General features: G+C 35.8%; 3 protein-coding genes across 3 annotated transcripts; 2 read left to right on the plus strand and 1 right to left on the minus strand.

Annotated features, from left to right (window-relative positions):
- The first annotated feature begins 806 nt into the window (after positions 1 to 806).
- Positions 807 to 1,608, plus strand: LOC144424420 (uncharacterized). The gene is made up of 3 exons (XM_078113752.1): positions 807 to 864; positions 999 to 1,154; positions 1,418 to 1,608. The coding sequence occupies exons 1-3, from the start codon at positions 807 to 809 to the stop codon at positions 1,606 to 1,608; spliced, it is 405 nt and encodes a 134-aa protein (XP_077969878.1).
- A 209-nt stretch (positions 1,609 to 1,817) lies between these two features.
- LOC120331863 (uncharacterized) lies at positions 1,818 to 9,345 on the plus strand. Its single transcript, XM_039399028.2, has 13 exons — positions 1,818 to 1,960; positions 2,095 to 2,290; positions 3,763 to 3,910; positions 4,102 to 4,294; positions 4,932 to 5,073; positions 5,366 to 5,458; positions 5,677 to 5,820; positions 6,091 to 6,316; positions 6,454 to 6,582; positions 6,835 to 6,983; positions 7,559 to 7,707; positions 8,082 to 8,208; positions 9,232 to 9,345. The coding sequence occupies exons 1-13, from the start codon at positions 1,932 to 1,934 to the stop codon at positions 9,343 to 9,345; spliced, it is 1,839 nt and encodes a 612-aa protein (XP_039254962.2). The 5' UTR covers positions 1,818 to 1,931.
- Positions 9,346 to 14,559: 5,214 nt separating this feature from the next.
- LOC120331587 (uncharacterized) lies at positions 14,560 to 18,902 on the minus strand. The gene is made up of 5 exons (XM_039398684.2): positions 18,347 to 18,902; positions 17,137 to 17,372; positions 16,530 to 16,745; positions 16,068 to 16,274; positions 14,560 to 15,603 (listed from the first exon to the last, which is right to left on the minus strand). The coding sequence occupies exons 1-5, from the start codon at positions 18,408 to 18,410 to the stop codon at positions 15,412 to 15,414; spliced, it is 915 nt and encodes a 304-aa protein (XP_039254618.1). The 5' UTR covers positions 18,411 to 18,902; the 3' UTR covers positions 14,560 to 15,411.
- Positions 18,903 to 21,676: the final 2,774 nt, after the last annotated feature.

Below are 21,676 nucleotides of genomic sequence, written 5' to 3' on the forward strand. Positions count from 1 at the left end.
TTTCCGTCGTGACTTGCATTTTTTATTTGATGATAAAACCTGAGAAAATTTAGAAAATTGATAATGATTTTAAAAGAAGCAGTTCATCTGGTTCAATCGCGATATTGCGTCTTAGAAATTGTGTGAAAATGAATCAATATATCTAAGTATGGGCCAAATTGTAAGTGTTCAAATACTGTTCGTTCATACATGAAAAATATAATTTAACTTGAGTTCAAGCAAACACTCATAATACAACGTTTAAAATTTGTATTCGTAAAACTGTTTGTGTTTACGTGTTCTGTGGGAAAAACCATATGCGCAAATAATCGAGCAATTTGATGTGGGGAATAATATCTGTATTATTTAGACAGGAACAGTGTGAGCCGTAATTGTTATGTTTGAAAGAAGAGAGATAAATAAAAACATCATTGTTTTTATTGTATATAAACAGAAGAATTTCTTTTTAGTATCCTTACTGTAAAATATATAAAATGTAAAAAATATATTATATTCATTATCTGCACTATTATATTAATAGAAAGCTTATAGTACAGATGTACTATTAATGTGTCATAGGTCGAGACATGAGGTACGTTAGCAACTCTGGTTAAAAGAACAACGCTCTTGTGGTTTAAATAACAAATACAGATGCATGAAACAATGCGACCACTCATGGATTTGCTACTAGTAATAGAGATATTAAAAGTTTAACACTTAGGAGAATGTAAGAGTATGGTGGGAGGATATAAAATACTTGATCTCTCCGAACTATATAAAAACTCACGCCTGTTATTTTACAGAGTATATTAACAATATATATGAAAATGCACAGATTTGTGAGATTTTCTTTCATTTTGCTGATATCTGCTGGTTTTAATCTCGGTGAGTTTCTAAAATTTAATTTTGATTATATATGTTTCTATCAGTTGTTCAAGGAACTTTTGATTCATTCTTCTTATTCTATGAGGCGGATCAAGTTGTAATATTAAAAATCACCATGTCTTTTATATTTTTAGGTGACCGGGCAACTCTCGTTTACAAAATCGACGAGTCTGGGGCTTATTCGTTCGCAGCAGCTACGAACTTCGATTTTAACCTAACTAATGGAGACACGTTTTTACAATCAGATAAAATGATGTATTCAACAAGTGATGGCTCGCTAAAATTAGGATGTCAGTACCCAGTCTATATGCTTTGTTTTGTGTCAGTTTAGAAAGAATGTGCCATTTTATGTCATGTTATTAGTGGTAGTTTATTCAATCATGATATCTATTAGGCGTAACAACAACTTCTTGTAATTTACATTTCGGTGAAGTTTTCAATGGATAAAATTTACTTTGCTCATATATGTATAGCCCCACCTAAGTCAAAATGGAACTTGGCAGAATATGACAGATGAAAAATTGTAGCAAGCTTTAATGCTGTCTATTTTTAGCAAGTGCGAAAATATCTGGCAACGATGTACTTGGATCATATCAAGGAATGCTATTCAATTATAATGCTGGAAATGACGCTCATATGCAGGATCATCTTATGGTTTATAATGGAGGGGAGTTTGTAAGGTTTACCCAGGTTAGATATTTCAACACAAATTACGAAGGGTATATACACTTGAATATTAAATAATTTTGATATTCAATACCAAGCAATGCCAAGGCAGGCAGATGTATTTGATAAACCTACAAATAATTTTTTCCAAACTTGGCGCTCTTGCATACATTGACTTGTACACATACTCGCACTATAAACTTTTTGGTGATCGTGGTTAGCAAAACACTTTTTGAGAACATAATGAAAACATAAAGAATATTTTGCATTATCAGAATTACGGAAATAATGGCGTGAAGTACAGCAATATTTCCAATACCGAGGGCGTGCTTTCTTCTTTTCCGAGTTTCTTGACAAACAAAGGAACAAGAAATCTCGGTTTCATACATTTAAATGGAGACATGTGTGGAGCCGGCTTCAGTATATCCAAGTAAGAATATACAAAAGCTACAATAGTTTTTGGCAGAAAATGCATGGTTCAGATAAAGGTATACTAGTGATAACGATATTAAATATACAAACCGAGCGTATAACATTGCTGAAAATTGCTATTCTTATCGCTAGCTTCTCTATGGGTGAAGACCTGCTTCACAGTGGAACATCTGCCGGTCCGTTGGTTATTTTTGACGAGATGGAGAATGTGATGATAATTTCAGCTTTCAATAATTTCATGTCCCATGGAATGATTTACAACAAAACCTCACATCAGTTAAACTTCGGTATCCTGGGTGGTTTCACCAACATTCCTAGAGAGTATGAGGTGAGATGAAAAACTGCGAAAATCCAGGAAAAGTTTTAGGATTTTTGATTAGTAAAATTTTATTTGATATTGGGGTAGAATTCTGGAATCGTGTTATATTTTACTACAGAGATAATTTAAGTAACACATCGTGAAATCCAACGACTTCCATTTCGTACAAATCGAAATACCATTAGCCAGGTGGAATAACCAGAAACAATTGTCGCGGTGTCAGTCAAAATAGCTTGGCACGCAGAATGAGTGCAATTTTCCAACAACATCATTTTATATCACTCCAACATCAAGAACACCTGCTGATTTTTTTTATATTATATTATGTTTTGTGTTTACTATTCTGAAGGACTAAAAAAATCAGTAACCTTTAAATCAGTGGTTCTCAACCTTTTACTGACCGCGTACCACTTTACTGTTTTTACTCTGGCCGCGTACCACCGAAAAATCCCTGTTTTGGCGTATGGAACAATGGCACAAGACACGCGCTAGAGGAGTATTTTATAATGTGGCTCTACATTCTTCGTGACCCAATTCGCAAGACGGACGAAAACATGCCCATATCATTTCGTGGAAAATAGCAGGCGAGGGCGATCTGTAAAGACTGGACTGGTCCATAGGACGTTTCTTCGACCCCTGACCCCAGAAAAATTCTGCCTATACTGTACTATTGCAAAAAAATATATACTTACTTTGAGAGTGTTTTGTTGTGCTGGCGCTCATAAGCTGGTTTACGTGTTTGAAACCCTCATTTTTATTAAAATTAATCAACCATGTCACTTACAGGCGCTGGTAGTTTAGACTAGTCTATTGCAGCATTTGCGAGACTCATTTTTGATTACACAACTAAATTAATGCTCCTTTGAAGACATAATGACAATTAAGATATTTCATTCACAACTATTTTCTTGAAACACAACTGAAAACTGACAAATAACAGCCAAAACTACAAAACGAGGCAATGTTCACTGATTATTGCTGGATACGGAAATAAACAAGGATATTGATGCCGGGGAAAAAATTCATTCAAACATTCAAGGTCGTTCAGCGAATACATACGTATGAAAGATGAAGCGTTGACGGCATATTTTGGCCAACTCAAAAGTTAATTGTTGCAATAATTCAAAGCTGCTCGCGTACTGCTTGATCATCTTCCGCGTACCACTAGTGGTACGCGTACCACAGGTTGAGAACCACTGCTTTAAAGGAATCAAATATTTACAATAAATCATTATCAGTTTTATTCGAACATACTATTGAAATCGTTATCATCTATGCTTTTTTGCTTACAAGTCGCAACTAGTTTACCTCGTGTTAAATGTATTTTCATTTTCAGCTTTCTGCAGAAGCGCAGCGAATGCGTGTGTCTAGCTCGAGTAGCCTACAGTCCGTCTTTGTTTAATTTAAGAAACTTTATTTAGTGTAGTCTGAGAAGCACATTATTCAAAAATCAATTAAAATTGTAAAAATCAAATCTGCAGATTGAGACAATTCTATATTATGGAAGCGAAGGAATAAATCGTGCAATAGAGGAATGGGGAGCAATCATCGGGAGAAGATATGGAAAAACGAGAATGCATAGGCAAAACGACATGACTATTAGCTACCTGGGATACTACACAGACAACGGTAAACATATTTTTGTTAGAAGCTATCAGTCCTATTGCGAAAATGATATATCCGTTTACCTGGTCCAAAATATGTCGCGTAATTATAATTACATTTTCAATTATGATTCAAAAGCTGTAAGAATTGATTGTTCTATTGGAATTTGTTTTCTGTTATATACAAGGCTATAATTTGGTCGCTCATAACTTTAGGAGCTTTCTACTACTATAATACCGAAGTGAACAAAACTTATGAGCAGACTATACTTGATGTAACAACTGCAGCTAAAACATATGGCATACCATTCCGATACGTTCAATACGACTCCTGGTGGTATTATAAAGGAACGAAGGATGGAGTGAAAGAATGGGTGGCTGAACCATCGATTTTTCCGAATGGAAGCGAGTAAGATATGTTTCTATGATAAAATTCTAGAATAAACATCACCAAAATTATTATAAATAATCTACTACGATGACGTGAAATGAAGATACAGGTGCTTTCAGAAGGGTTCCATTACATTTGAACCCACGTACATTTGAACCCATGACAATTGCACCTGTATGCTATTGCACCTATGGAATTTTTTTTGTTTCACGGATAGTTAAACCCATACTAACCCTAACCCATGGGTTTTAGCACCCGCATATAGATTGAACCCGTGGATATACGGATGGGTTCAAATGTACATGGGTTCAAATGTACGGTCACCTTTCAGAAGACAAATACAAAGTTCTGAATGAAGAAAAATACTGCGAGTTTAATGAGTCACTCGCAAATAGTTTCCAGTAAACACTCCGTCGCCCGCTTTGTGATTTTTATATTGCGATGTTATTTGTCATTCAATATATTTTGATTATTACAAATGAGCTGATCACTCACAGTTCACTTACTTTAGTTGGGAAACTTAAAATATATCCATAACTGACGTCATCAATGCAATTAAGGCAATCTATCAATTACATAAAATACAGGAGGTTCATACTTGACAATCTGAGAGATCGATTTAGTAAAATCGAATCAAACTGATATTCTCATTAAGAGCATTATTTGAAGAGCATGGAATGCCCGTTGCTGCTCACAATCGTTACTGGTCTTCAGATACAGTGTATGCAAAAGATAATGGTGGAATGTATTCATTTGATATAGACAATATGACATCAAAAGCATTGCCGACTGACAAGGTAGATATAATTGGGGTATGTCGATGAGTACCAGCATAATCCTTACACAAATGTGAATAACTTATGTATAAAACACACTATCCGACCCTTTATACTTTCGCACTCATTCGTCATTCAGTTTCCATTTTAAATCAAAAGTGGTGGCAAACTCTACAAGATTTATATCTAAATTAAACATTTAGACAAATATTATCAAAACTTTGAAATACGATCTTTACAAAGCAAAATTACAAATGTATATGTATAATTGTGTTTATTCTTGTTACCCATCAACATGAATTATATTTTTTAGATATTCTGGTCTGACCTTTTCCACAATTCTACAGCATGGGGGCTCAGGATGTATGAGCAAGACTGGTTGGACGTAGAATTTGATGGAATAGCTGTATGTCTATAAGTTGCTTACCGTGCCTTTATCATAGATTTTCAATATAGCTTTAGCAATTATTCGGAAATAACGTTGACCAAGTTTCGAATGGTTTCTGTAAATAATATGCATTGCGTAGTACACTTTTAGACGGGTTATACTAAAAACCAGAAAGAGATATAATGCAATCAATATATTTTTAATTATTTCATCTAGTAGGAAATTTTATATTACAGAATTTCAAAACTAACATTCACCTCGGAAAAACATGGCTAATGAATATGGGACAGGCCGCAGAAGAGCATGGTTTAACAGTTCAATATTGTATGGCTTTACCAAGACATATGTTACAAAGCATAGAAATTCCAGCTGTTACTCAGGTATTACCTGAAATCGATATTTTGCTAAACTTTGACAATTTATGACGTTTGAAGTGAGATGCTTTTACAGACATATACGTACAGTGATTGATACATTAATATAAAATTATGCGGTTATTTATGATAACTCATCAAAATTCATCAATTATTCTCGTCGAGCAAGATGATGAATTTGTAACTCAAAATCATTACCAAGTTCTTGGATTTTCCACAAATTATTGAAGAAAATATTTTAAATAAAAAGGTTCAACCCCATTTTACTCATTAAAGGCTCGTGTGAGTGGTGATTATCACCCTGGAAATGATCAGTGGAAAATTGGTATAACTTCTATGTTTGCACATGCGTTGCATTTGGCTCCGTTCAAAGATACATTCTGGAGTACATCCTCGCAACCAGGAAACCCGTACAGCAAAGACGCTTCTGAACCGAACATAGATCTTCAAGCCACTATTGCAACTCTAAGCACAGGGCCAGTTGGACCGGGAGACAGTGTTGGTAAGCGTTATTTTCACAGTATTGCTTCATAATTACTTATACTTATTTGATAATTAATGTATAAATTCCATACAAAAGTGATGCATCTAAATCGAAAAGTTTTAGGTATTCATTCTCACGCTCGTACATTTAATTAGGTTATACTTCCACCCTTGCTTCAACAAAATCATGTCGTAGCGATGGACTGCTACTGAAACCATCAAGGCCCGTTACAATGGTTGATCAACATATTGTCAATAGAGCTTTTCCAAAGAACATGAAAACAGGTAAGAGAAATGAAGGGAATAATGAGCTAAATTTTGGATCCATATTTGGGTTAACAAATGTTTAACTAGATGAACCTAGTTTAATTAATCAGCTTATTTGCAAGATACCCTGAAATACTTGAGTAACTCGCTAATCAGATAAGTACAGAATGCTCGACAATTTGCTATGGCTGTTTCAGTCAATATGATACATGTAGGTCGTGATATTTTATCTTACTTGATATATATATCTACAGTGCATTTATAATATAGGATCGGCAAATATTGATGCTGAAGTCTACTTTACGTACACCGATATCTTTTATTCTTCACGACCTCAAAGACACGGAATAATTCTCGCAACAGATATCAATGTTGACAACTTCAAAGTATATCCCAACTTGATGCACCTCGACACGCAGGTATAGCCCATTTCAGACAAAAATATCTACTTCTTTATACACAAGTTTTGGTACTCCTGAAGTATGCGCACCAAGATGTCGCATAACTTGAACCCTAACCTAGTACACAACCAAGGCTGTGCGCCATCTTGGTGCGCATACTTCAGGAGGTCCCAAGTTTTTTATTTCAATACTTCAACCTTTTTGTTATACAACAATGCGATAGATAAAAATAATTGATGCATTTAGTATGGCAGAAGACGCTTTACACGCATACCCCTTACAATCAATAGGCTACTTATTGTTTCGATTTAGTATTTGGTGGCATTTTCCCCGTAAGCGTAAAGTAAAATTGTTTGCATGACTAAAGCGGTTGAAAAAGCATTTAAGACATTTTAGGCCGAAACAAAGCCGTTCAGAAATCTATAATATACCTATAAAATGAACAAACAAAGATTTTGTGTCGGGATTTTAAAACTATACCGCCAGTAATTCTTGTCCGACCCCGCAACATTGTTTGCGACTTATCGACCCTTTTAAATTGTTAAAAATGAAAAATACAGCAGAAATAATAAGAATGTTACTATTTTTTTCAGGGAGATGTGAAAAACTATTTGGCTTATCATGGACATCCTGGCGATGATGCAATTTTAAACGTGATAAATGCCACATCTCCAATGACCATGCCAAAATGCGGTAAAGCGGACTTTCAGATGTGGTATGCGGCACCGATTATTAAAATGAGGTGGGAAAATATAGGTCATTTAGTTTCCAATTCATTCATCGCCATATCTTAAGTCAAACAGGAGTCATTTGTCATTGATGCGAGTGACGAGTTGGTTATCAAACATTGAGTGTCTAATTTGTTAGTGATTAATACAATAGAAAGGTATTCGTAAACTGAACTGATAAACTAAAATATTCTAATCGACGCGATCGTTCGGAACAAGCCTTGTACGTTTTATACAAGAAGTAAAGTTACAAGATTACCTTAGCATCAAGGCTACGTACAAATTTTAGCCCAAAATTGAGAGTTATTGCCAGGACAACATTTTGGTCAATTATTCCCGGCTTCAACGTATACGTTTGTAGGTTATATTTAAAACTTTCCCATTTCAGTACGGGTACCCGGGTCGCAGTCCTTGGTGAACGTGGAAAATGGGTTCCGGTGTCAGAACAAAGAATAAATCATATTGAACACAAAGGGGATAATCTACTTGTGGATATTAAGGGTGCTGTAAACGAGGTGAAACATTATATCGAGTGAACTTCTCTACAATGGTACTTATGATGAAATAAGAAACAAAATTTTGATTATGTAAAGCTTTCAAGTTTGATCCTTCTGTTGTTTGCTTTGGTAACAAAGCTCTAAGTTAACAGCACATTTGCACCCGTAAATTGCAGCCAGGACATTTGAACATGCATATTTTTGCACCCACAGATTTTAGCATCTGTACATATTTGCACCCCTAAACATTTACACCCACGAATAATGGCACGTATGGACATTTACATCAATGTGCATTTGCATTCACGGCTATTTTCACCCATTACATTTACAACCACAGACATTATTACCCAGGGACATTCGCTCTCGCGGACATTTACGCCCACATATATTTATACCCGCGTACATTTGCACCCATGGACATTTGAACCCACGTTCAGTTGCACAACGTACATCAATGGGTGTGAATGCATTTGGCGGCAAAAAAAGGTGCGCGCAAATTTACCTGGAATAAACGTTCATTGGTGCAAACGTCCGTGGATGCAAAGTTCATGGGTGCGGTATATATATGGGTGCTAAAATCTGCGGGTGCAATTGTCTATTGGCGCAAATGCCCGTGGTGCAGATACTCTAAAATTGAACAGAATGGTATTGCTTGGCATATAGACTTTTCAACAGATGCGAAAATAAAATTGTTTACTTCATCATGAAAACACAATGTTTTTTTTAAGATTCCACTCAAACAATGCATTACAGATACGCGTTTGTGGCAAGTTCTTTTCCTGATTAGACAGGGTCAATGAGAGGGAACTATATACAGAATAGCTCTATACCATAAACATTCATGATTTACTTGACTCGGATTAGTCAGGCTCGGATTCGTGGCTCCGATTAGTCCTTAAGTATGAGCAGGCAAAATTGTATTTCAGTCCAATTTTAAGACATTATATTCATTCAACTTCAAGTCACATGTTGAAAATGAATACTGCTTTACGACTGATTTAAAATTTTGTTGAAATTAACTTTCGTTTTATATTTCAGTTTGTGCAATTCGGATTCTCATTGAACGAAACAGTGGTGTTTGTGGATTGCAACATTCCAGCTACAGGAACAGCTAGAATCAGTTTTAATTCGAGAATTTGTTTTGATACTTAATTCACTGTAGCATTATACAAAAAATACAATCTGGCAACAGTCAAAGTTTATGTTTAATAATAAACCATTCTAGGTACAACCATAGATATAAAAAAAAAAACAGGTCAAAAACATTTGTTTTACGTGCATTAGCGAGCATATTAGTGTTTCGCAAAACAACTAATTATACGCGTCTGTGGTTGGTGACGTAAAGGCTAAACGCATTTATATCATTATACAAAAATCCAATCAGGCCACAGTCAAAGATTGTGTTTAACATAAATACGCCATTTTTTGTACAGCCATAGATGAAAAACTGGGCATTTGTGTTACATGCATTAGTGTACATATTAGTTTTTCGCAAAGCAACTAATTATACGCGTCTGTGATGGGCGACGTTTGTGATGGGCGTATGAGCTCATTGTGAAAACGGAGGCATATGGTTGTTCGTTAAATCAAAACACAGATTCGAAGTATAAAGTCACGAAATTACCACTAATTATTCAAAAAAAGCCAGCGATTTACTTTGCAAAAATAGTATTGAGTGGTATAAAATTGTCAAAATAATTGATAAGTGTGGAATATTCAGTGTGTTTATTTAGTGGAAATGCACAAAAATTACATTCGTTTGTCCATAAGCAACTGTGAGCACGTGACATTTATGATATCTCGTATTTTTGAAAAAGTCATATATTTAAACTTATTGTCCCCTTTGCCCGCGTCGACTATCAATTCAATCTATCTAAACTACACAAAAAGATTGGTTAGTACTGGGATTTCCCATGACGTCGAATCGCCCCTCAAACACCTTTCCATTGGGTGGCGTATACAGATTTTCCATAACAGTGATGCGATCACACATTTTCAGCCCTTTGGCAACGTTAAGAAAATATTAGATAGAGTTTAGGTCTCACAGTAATAACGTAATATTATCCTGGGGCTTCAAAGTATTCAATTTTGTTACAATTTTGATCCAGAAACAAACAAATACTTTTGTAAATATATATAAATATATATACAGTGTAACAAATTTGAGAATACTCATATGTATTAATAAATTCTTTCTAACGGGCAAATCTTCTAAATTGGGACCAGTATAAATATATATATATACTCCTGTTTTTTTCGAAAAATAAATATTGGATTTTAAAAACTTATAGCGCGTAAGTGTTCATCGAATTTAAATAAGTTGTGCGGATACTAGACTTCGATTTTGAAATATCCGGGCAAGTTTCATCATTCCTTTGATTGGAGTATTTTATTTCACACTTGTTTCCTTGAAAATATCATCAGTAATCAGTATTCTATTTTGATTGATCAAAGCAGAATTGCCCGTGGCATATTTTGTATATGGATCATTGAATAAAAACTCGTGATCAAAAGTTGATCTGGAAAATTCGGTGGCAATGTTGAGCTTGCCAGAAAGCAAATTAGATTCAACAGCATCAATAAACTCAAATTTCTCAAACAGTAGGGGAAGGTGGGGCACGCTGGGACATGGGGCACAGTAAAAAATCAGCTCTCACACTAATACTATATTCGGAATCCGGTCCGCGGTTTGATGTTTCAATCCGCCCTTCGGTGAGTTACAACGTCCACGCAAACGGGCAGCGGACGGGTAGAGCGACGCAAGCTATGAGGTGAAATTTGTTTTGGGGGGTTGAAACTAAAGTTTCACCGTTCCAATTTTTCTTTTTTCTAACTTAGCCTTTTCAACGTGACAAACCACCGTCTGATATCTTTCAGCTATAGTCCACTGTGAAATATTTATAACGTTGGCGAGTGGATGGGCCTTCCGAATTTTGCCGATCTGAAGATATTTGTTGATTATGGGGAACAATGGACCGGGGTTCAGTGGGACATGCCCTACATGGCACAATTCGACAGTGTTTGATACAACAAGTGCTTAGAGACCTAGAGATGCGGTATATTTTTATGGGTGACCGTACATTTGAACCCACGTACATTTGAACCCATGCGTATATCCACGGGTTCAATCTATATGCGGGTGCTAAAACCCATGGGTTAGGGTTAGTATGAGTTTAACTATCCGAAAAACAAAAAAAATTCCATAGGTGCAATAGCATACAGGTGCAATTGTCATGGGTTCAAATGTACGTGGGTTCAAATGTAATGGAACCATTTTTATGTAACATTATGGTATCTTTCAACTCATGGTCCAATATGAAATATATTCGAGAATCAAAAATATTTCCAGATTTAGATTCGGATTAGAAAATAATTTAATTTGTAAGCGAATTTTTTGGTGAAATATCTAAAATATTTCGGTTAAACATTGATTTTAAAAATCTTAAATCTTCAAATTTGAAGTCTCCCTGTTCTTTAGACGATTATGCTGATTGATTGCTTATTTTTAAGGGCATACTTCGTTGAATTTTAACAGAATGACCCATTGTGCCCCAGGGTCTGTCCGAATGTGCCCCATAAGTGGGGTACAGTGGGACACTTGACAAACGTTTTTCAAAGCATTTTAGTGGTAAGATGTGTGTCGCAAGGGAATTTCTTAGTCGCTGAATAAAAACTACATTTACCCCTCTCTGCATTTATCCCGCAAAGTCATATGAATGTGCAGAATAAAGGGCTCAAAATATGAAAAAGAAAAAAAGTGTCCCAACCTTCCCCACTTTCCCCTATATCAATTTGACTATTCCGCTATATTTCACGCTGGGTGATTTGCAAATATTATATATATATGGTGATATTACTGGTAGCTATGCATCCAAATTCGAGTTTGGACAACATTTGGGCCGCGCGTGTACGGAGAACATTGTCATAAACTGATTGACTATTGCTAGATTCAGGGAGTCCGAATTTATCTTTCAGGCGGTTTCGTAATTCTGCTGATTATGTTTTGCTAACGTCATGACAGCTTCCTAGACGCACACCAACACTTTGCCTCTTACTAATTATCAGATTGCATAAGCTTTAGGTTACATCATACAACAATGTGTATGACTAAAGCGGAAATACGGTAAAATACCACACATTTTTCTACATATCATATGGATCAAAAAAAAAAGATTTGTGTAATAAATAAGCTGTGACCGATTGTACAGAAGTGAACTGAAAATAGCAACATGGGTAACACTGGTTCCCGTACTTCAACTATACCAACTCATCAGCCAACGGTAGAACATCCGATTGAAGCCCCGGCAAACGCAGGACTGGAGCATCACACAGAAACGCGCCATGAGCATCATAGACGTTCGCACAACGCCCATGCCGCTTTGGCTGTAGATCCATCCCCAGATATGGCAGAAGACTTCAACGATTTATCCACCAACTTGCATATAGCCGCAAATTCTGCTGCAGGATCCCATCATGACACTCCAGAAACTACAGAACATGGATCTACAACACATATAACGACTACCAGTGACCATCCAGACCGCGCGGGGAGTTAGATAAAATAATAGCAGTACACAGAATTTATATCGCAGCCACTATTAACTCTATATATAGACTATTTTCCTCGAGCTGGAACTCGGGACAAAGTCAGGAACGTTCACTCGAAAGAAAAATGACCCACTTAAAGCTGCCGAGAATCTTAAATCTGATTCGTTCAACTTAAGAGGAAAATATATTTATAGATATGGTTACATTTTGTTTTACATGCCTCTTATCTGGTATAAAATAAGTGGCACTAAGATTTGCTGTTAACTCAGTATAAAATCTTAAATTTTGGCAAATGAATTATAATAAAATAGTGTGAGTTTCAACTAAGTGTCGTATTATCTAAGCACCATGGCTATCCGCGCGAAACGACAGAAGAGTGTAAGTAGGAATTGAAACAGCTACTGTGAGAATATTTAAACGACAACAAAACCCCTTTTTATCAAGAAAGATGGATATGATACATAAATATGATTGCCTTCGTCACGCAGATGTTGGACACAGACTTAGAGAAAATCTGTTTTAGGTGTAGTTCACATTGCAGCGGGCCTGTCTGGACTAGACTTTTACTATAATAACGTGTTATAGTTAAAAATCCACACTTAGTGTAATTGTATGCCGAATTGAATGTAAACAGGCGCGGCGGTGTGGCTCATCGTGCTAAGCGTTAGGAATACGCTCGCCACCGCATCTCTGATTACCCTGCGTGGGTTCGCAGGTTCGAATCCCATGCGGAGTATTTATGTGCGAGAGGACTGCTGGACTCCTCGCCGTCGTAGGGTGGTTCACGTAACCGCTGGTCGGTTACGGCTTCCTTCACCATCAAGTCCATGCTTCCGAAAAACAAATATAAAACTAAAACTAATCCCATACCCGACATGGACTGGTAACCGGACGAGAAGCCGTGCTTCGCCATATGGTTAAGCCGTCTTATCGGCTTTCCTCTCCCCCGGGATAAATATGTAAAATCCTATCCTATCCTAACATGCCGGTCGTAGCTGAGGGTATTTTCTTAAAAAGTAAAAAATGCTGTCACTGACCAAGAATTGAATCGTTCAGAAAAACTTTTTTGCCTCACGCAGTCCATACATTTCAACATCATTAGTCAGTTATGGAAAGTGCTGGATATACCATTAGGCGACGTAGGCTGAAGCCAAGGAGCCTCGACATTCGAATTTATATTTATTTTTAAGTCGTTTCTCAGTTTCAACGCTTGTTCAAGAATTTTATACGTTCAAAAATCTTCAAACTGACATATATATATTTTTTAAACGGGTTAATAATTGTCTCAGATATATTCCGTTTACAAGGTTATTGAATACAGTCGATTTTTTCTAAATTTGAACAACCCAACCCCTTTAACTAATTCAAATTAATTGAACAGTTTTTACACTAATAATGCCTTCCATTTTTAAAAGGACGATAAAGCATCAATATAGAAAACTATACTAATTTATCTGAGCAACAACGAATCTAAGAATAATTTTTTTTACTATTTTTGGATATTTTTCTATCATAAACTCGTTCATTAGAAAAATCAGATAATAATTTTTTATCAGTAACGTTCTATTTATCAGCAACTGAGGCCCTGGTTATGGGGTCAAAGGTCAATTCAATTCCTCGCTCTCTTCTAGAATCGCCGATATCGTGGAAACTGTATACAAATGTATATTTATTATTGGCCCCTTTGATACGCATACATCAATACTATTCAGATTTTTCCATTCTCATTAAAAAAGCGAAACCATAACCTGTATTAGTAGGACATCGAAACGCCGATTGTCCTTCATTTATCATAAAATAATAACAAGCACAAAGCAATGAAGACTTGGTTGAACAGATGTATTCTGAGACTGTACAAAATATGAACCACATAAATAGAAAATCTACAATATAAATACACACAAACAATGCAATTACTTGGTAAAAAGATACATTATTGGCACAGTTAAAGAGAATTACCCCATTCCCTGTATCACAGAGACAATGCCTCTAGAAGCAACATAATAACTTAGCATAGTCACTTAGAAATATAGATAAATTTGCTCTCTCATGGGATGATGGTGGCACAGATGTCCAAATTTACTGAGACATATATTCAGAAAAAACAGGTATTTTTTTCGGACTTCACCATCAAAGCACCGAATGGTTACATATTTACCATTTTAAGAATCAAAAATTTTAAAACAAAAAATATGACAAAAGACAGGTAGTAGCAATAACATGATATCAAAAAGTGCACATGAAAAAATTTGGCCACAAAATTGATTCAAACAGGAAGGATATATGCCAACAGGCTCATAAATTATAGTACTTCCTAAGACGAAAAACTACTTTATGTATCAAATAAAACAGAGCACATTTCCTACTCTCATTTCCTGTTTAAATAGGTTACACACAAACTACATTGAAAACTTTGCAATATATTTACTACAGCAGTGCAAAAAATTAACAAATGATTCAGTCAATGATTGACTTTTAATCTGAAAAATCTTCCCATCCATGTTATCAACTTAATTATGCAGGAGAATCTATTTGATTAGGTATATTCTGTATGACTATGTATCAAGTAATTTTGTAAGTAAGCAAACACTCACTAACTATATGGTAATATTTCAAATGGTGCAAATTCAATGAAAATTGTTGTATTTTTATAATTTTTTTATTGATATTTCAAACTGCTCTGCGCCTCCATACCGTGGCATGAGAAACAGTCCACTGATGTTTTCTTGCTGTCTCCCTTATAAGAAAAGGCATATCTTCTGCAACAACTAGTTCAAAATCAGGTAGTAAAATTGATTTCATAGTGTCGAATGCTCTCACGTCCTTACCAGAGGAGTCTTTATATCCTCCAAGCCATTTGCTCTGCAATATACATTTAAATCAGCTCCATGTTACATTACACAATATCAATGGGTTATCCAAATTCCATAATCTTATTCACTAAGAGAACGAACTACTGGTCGATAATGGATTTGTCATGCAGTCGATACACATAAATAGCCCCGCCAATGATTTATAAAATGCATCACACAGTAGAGCATTTATCACATGCATTATAGTCCATAAATTTGTCCCCATCTTGAAAATTTGGGAACATACAGAAAGCAGTTTTACGGTGAGCAAAGTTAAGAAACTTAAACATGCTATGATTCTATGAAACTTAATATAACTTCAAACAATTTAATATTATTTTCAAAATACCGAACTTGTTTGTTCAAATTTGAGAATTATGTACAGGAGCATTTTCACACAAGAACAATCCTATGTAATTCAAATTTGAATGAAACTCCTTATACATTGGGACATTCATCAAATTTAATACATACCTTTGGAGTATATTCATGGAGAAAAGTGTAAGGACTTAAAATAACACAAATTCCACCTTGAGCAACTAAATTTTTAAGACGCAATAAAAATATTTTTGGATCAGGTAATCGACATATTAAATTTGCTGCAAGTACGCAACCGAATTGTCCAATGTCCAGAGGTAGATTGCAAGCATCACCTTGTTTGAAAGAACACCTTGATGTATCCTAGGAAAAAATTTGATGTTATTAAAGTGCTAAGAAAATTACAAACAATGCAAGGACACAATTATCACACCTACGCGAATAGTATTAAATATAAAAGTAAGATAATATAAACTAATAATATTATTTATGGTATATAATCGTGCAAAAACATGGAGTAATCAGCTGACAATCTGCAGTGCAATATCTTGAATATCAATTCTACCAGTTGTTATGGTCAACTAATTGTAAATCAAATAAAAAATATGTAGTATTTACCACATCAGATGGAACCAATGCAACATGCTTAGTAGTCAGGGCTCCTTCAGTAGGAGCTTCATACTCGAGACGACCATTTTTCGCTAATACTTCACATGTTTTTGCAAAGCCGTAACTAAAATCCATTCCGATTGATTCCCTGAAATACTTTGCAAGCTCAAATGTTGAACGACCAACTGCACATCCTATATCAAGAGATCTCTCAACAGAACAAACCTACATAAATATGTGAAAGAACTACATCAGGTGCAACTCCTAAAAGGCCAAAAAAGTTTGCCTTACAATCGTTAACATGATACTGATGAGTCGTGATGACCAACATTTGAAATTAAATCAATGCAACTATTACTTGCTGAATAGTTAGTGTAAATGACTTGAATTAAAAGCATGAAAAAATTGTTTGAAAAGAAAACCCTCACCAGTCTTCCCCTAAAACAGACAACAATATCTCAAGCATTTAAAAAATAAATGAAAATCAAAATTACAACAGCAACTTTAAAGACATTTTTGATGGTTTAATACAAACATATATCATTTTAGATGTAGGCCTATGTATAAATGTTCTAAGGCTATTTATAAATAAAATAATACACAACTGTATTCTCACCATTGAGTCATAATGCTTCACACAAAGCTCTGCACACCTTACTGGGAAATCAAACCCATTTCTTGGACCAATATCATGAAGACAATTGACTTCTGGACCCCCATAATGAAACATTAAATATTCATTTAGAAGCTTTTCAGATTCATAAACATTCCCAGTTTTTGGCTCCGTTGAATTCGTTTTCTCAATCTTCATCTTTAATAATTTGTATGCTGCAACAAGTGCGAGTCCACCACCTATGAAGAACAGTAATTCATATTAACATTACTGTATTATGAAGTTGAAGTAACTGCTGAACTGGGTGATCGGATAGAAAATCCAAAAGTAGACCCTCTATAATACGGTACTGTCAGACTGTACCGTATTCAATACCATGTCTGATGGTACCTAATACAGTAATATTGTAACTACTGAACTAGGGCTGGGAATGGTTAACCGCTTAACCGATTTCAGATGCTTAACGGTTACGATTTATTTTAACCGTTAACTGACATCTCAGGTACAAATCACCTTCATACCGTACAATTTCTTCAAATATGATTACATCAGCGCAAATTTATCTCTTGTGGCATTTAATTCAAAAGAATATTACTAACTGCAGAACTGTGTGGGTAAGGACTCAATTAAATGTGAAAAATAATGGAAGTACCAAGATTGCTGATTATGGAAATTTGACAATGATGAATTCAGAATCAGTTTTCGGTCGATTTTGAAATATATTGTTCACGATTTCATTGCAAAATCGGATATTCAATGTCATACAACAAGTGCGCAGTTGATGCCGTTTTTCTTTATATGATATAACGTTATATCTCGAAGTAAAATTTGCACATCGAACACTGATAATTTGCCACATTAATGACGTTTAACAACGGAATGAGGTTTTCTAAAATACTTCCACATGCCCGAACCACGCTGCCTATCTCTCGCAGCAGAGCAATCATGAAACTATCTCGATTCGTGAATAATTTTAAGATTTTGTATTCCAGTACCGGTATCTAATCTCAGAGTCTACTGATCTACCCTTTTTGCAAGTCTGTTGACTTTTGTCAGTTTGTTTAATATGATTATGGTAGACTACCTACTTAAATTTATAAATTCCTAATAGACTTAATTTTTAGTACCGGTACCCCGTAAGTTTGCTAGCGAAACTATGCATTAGGACAGGATTCACATATACTAGCATAGGATAAAAAATAAAGAAACTTACCAAACAGAGATGCAGCACCTACTAAATACTTCACCACAGACGAGTCTGAACTCTCACTAGTCATCTCTGCCTGTCTTGCACACTACGCATCAGATCAATACCAAAGAATCACGAGCCTTGTGATCGATTGATTGCGAAGTGATTATATTCACTTTGTTGTGAAGAAAGTACGGTACGGTACCGGCAACCTCAGACTTGCTTTAGCTATCACGATGACTTTGTAGAATTTATATAAATACAATCCGACACGGTAAAACGGATTCCTAAGTCTAAATTTTTATTTTACAATTTATAATACCGCTGGTCAAGCCGTAGTAGTATATATTTACGGTCTAACTCAGGGATAGGATAGGATAGGATTTACATATTTATCCCGGGGGAGAGGAAAGCCGATAAGACAGCTTATCCATATGGCGAACCACGGCCTCTCGTCCGGTTACCATTCCAAGTCGGGTATGGGATTAGTTTTACTGTATTGTTTGTTTTCGGAAGCATGGACTTGGTGGTGGAGGAAGCCGTAACCGACCAGCGGTTACGTGAACCACCCAACGACGGCGAGGAGTTCGAACCTGCGAACCCACGCAGAGTAGTTAGAGGTGCGGTGGCGAGCGTATTCCTAACGCTTAGCCCGTTGAGCCACACCGCCGCCGACGGTATATGGATAAGCTGTCTTATCGGCTTTCCTCTCCCCCGGGATAAATATGTAAATCCTATCCTATCCCTGAGTTAGACCGTAAATATATACTACTACGGCTAGACCAGCGGTATTATAAATTGTAAAATAAAAATTTAGACTTAGGAATCCGTTTTACCGTGTCGGATTGTATTTATATAAATTCTACAAAGTCATCGTGATAGCTAAAGCAAGCCTGAGGTTGCCGGTACCGTCGCCGACGGTGAGCCACACCGGGTGGTCCAAACCCAGGCCCGCGGACCCGCCGTTGCATTTTATGTGGCCCGCGTCGCTGTCAGTGAATTAACTAGTGTTTATGGCTATCTGAGGCAACTAGCGAAGTTGAATGATGTGCTTGGCAAGTCTAAATTGTTAACCGGTTTCTATACTTTCGGTCGGGAATATATGCTTACGAAATTGGCTTCATAGAAAATAAAAATTGAATTAGGAGTCCATTAGCCTAGCTTGACTATGCCTGATAACTAGACCAATACGGTTCCTTTAATTACCGGAACGGACCCTAAATTACCGGAACGGACCGGAACGGGGTGGAAAGCATACATAAACCTACCGGAACGGACCTTTAGATGTCTTGCAAATGTCATTTCATATACTTCCATGCAATTTTTATATTAAATCGGCAAACTTGGGGGGGGGGGATAGTGGTAAATTTAATTTTCTTTAATTACCGGAACGGACCCTAATTTGCCAGAACGGAGTGGAAAACCTACATAAACCTACTGGAACGGACCTTTAGATGTCTTGCAAATGTCATTTTATATACTTCCTTGCAATTTTTATATTAAATCGGCAAACTTTGGAGGAGAGGAGGGGGGTCAGTGGTAAAAATAATTTTCTTTAATTACCGGAACGGACCCTAAATTGCCGGAACGCAGTGAAAAACCCACATAAACTTACCGGAACGGACTTGTATATATCTTGCAAAGGATATTTTATGTTCTTCTAGGCGATTTCTCAAGTATAATGAGAAAATTTGGGGGGATAAATGGTAGAAAATATCAATTTCATTTTGCGCCACCTAGCGGATGTAAATTGAGCAATGAATTCCTGAATCATCTCTTATCAATATGAATTAATGATAAAAATCGATAATCAAAACCTTCTTACATGTTATTAGCCCTTTTCCTTGTAGATAAGATAACGTAGTTATAGATTCAGATTGAAACAAATAAAAATTGTTTCCACAAACATTCTTGTGCAGGTGTTGTAACTATGTAGCACAACATGAATATCCACCTAAACCTGTCATTATTAAAGATAATGTTGTTATTTTAGTTCGCGTTCCTGTCAGCCGTAAAGACTGCCGTTCGTAATCTACCGTGATAGATTGCATATTGCTTTGTGTACATATATTTGAGCATCGTTCTCTTGTTTACCTACATACATACAAATCTGATCCTCTAAAATGACTCCTTCAGAATTTACTAATATGCTAAAAATTGTTTCCACAAACATTCTCCTGTGCAGGCATTGTAACTATGTAGCTAAACATTTTATACTGGAACTGGTTAAAGTACGTGACCTTGAATTATAATGAAAGTGGGGATGTCGTTGGATTTCATCAAATATGAATTATTTCTGATATATATGTAAATATGATATATATGTGATATATATATATATCGGTAAATATATAAAACCTTACATAAATGTTTAAATATATCAACAAGAGAGCTATGCTCAAATATATGGACACGTAGAGTCACATAATTTTGATGACGTCATAGCGAAAAAAAAGTAATAGCCTTCTGGAGAAATTTTTATCTTTAACCACTGAAAATTTCAAAGCAATTGGTCCAGTATTCGAAGAGAAAAGCGACTTTTTAAAAACGTGTCAAAGAACAAGAACAACAACAACAACATAATATTGAAACGATCGTTATGTCCACTACGTGTCCAATAACGTTAACATATATGACAAAATACTTGAATTTAAAATTTCAGCATAGAAAAATGCGAGAGTTGACCACGAGGTGAAAACGATTGTCGCTATAGCCTTTTAGCGAGGACGGTTCAAAGTGCTCCTACGGATTACTCTACTGATAACACAGCTTCGACTCCAAAGTTGAAATGCAGCAGGACTGGCGCTGGGCTGTTCGTCATGGCCGGAGATTTCTTTGCGACAGAAAAGCGACATATGTGCCATTTCGAATTAATATTCGAACTATTAGCATCAGAAATTTAAAGCAGATTATTTACGATTCTTGTAATTGTACCCCTAGTTTTTATATCTTCTCCATCAACGTGCCAAGGATAGGAGGAGGACCAAGCCAGTTGGACGATTTTATCGGTATGTTCAACTTTTGCTAGATCAGATAACTTGTATTTTATATAAGGATTAATATATTTATTGAAGTTTACTACGAATGACAAACTACGAATGATAACCTCAAATGGTGTCCATATTTTAAAAGTGTCTTTGTTGCAAAACGCTAAGATCTTGAATGTACCTATATAATATATGAATGAGTCAGGATGATAATTTTTAATTGTACTAGTCGATATCAAATATACCTTTATTACTTTTAACTAAGAGTTCCATTTTCTGGTTCAGATATTCAACGCAAACGTCAAAAGACAGCCTACTACGCTATGTCTAGTGCATTAATATACCCATGTGCCACCTGTTCCATTGA

The sequence above is a fragment of the Styela clava genome, chromosome 6 (assembly GCF_964204865.1).
Source record: "Styela clava chromosome 6, kaStyClav1.hap1.2, whole genome shotgun sequence".
NCBI classification, from domain to species: Eukaryota; Metazoa; Chordata; class Ascidiacea; order Stolidobranchia; family Styelidae; genus Styela; species Styela clava.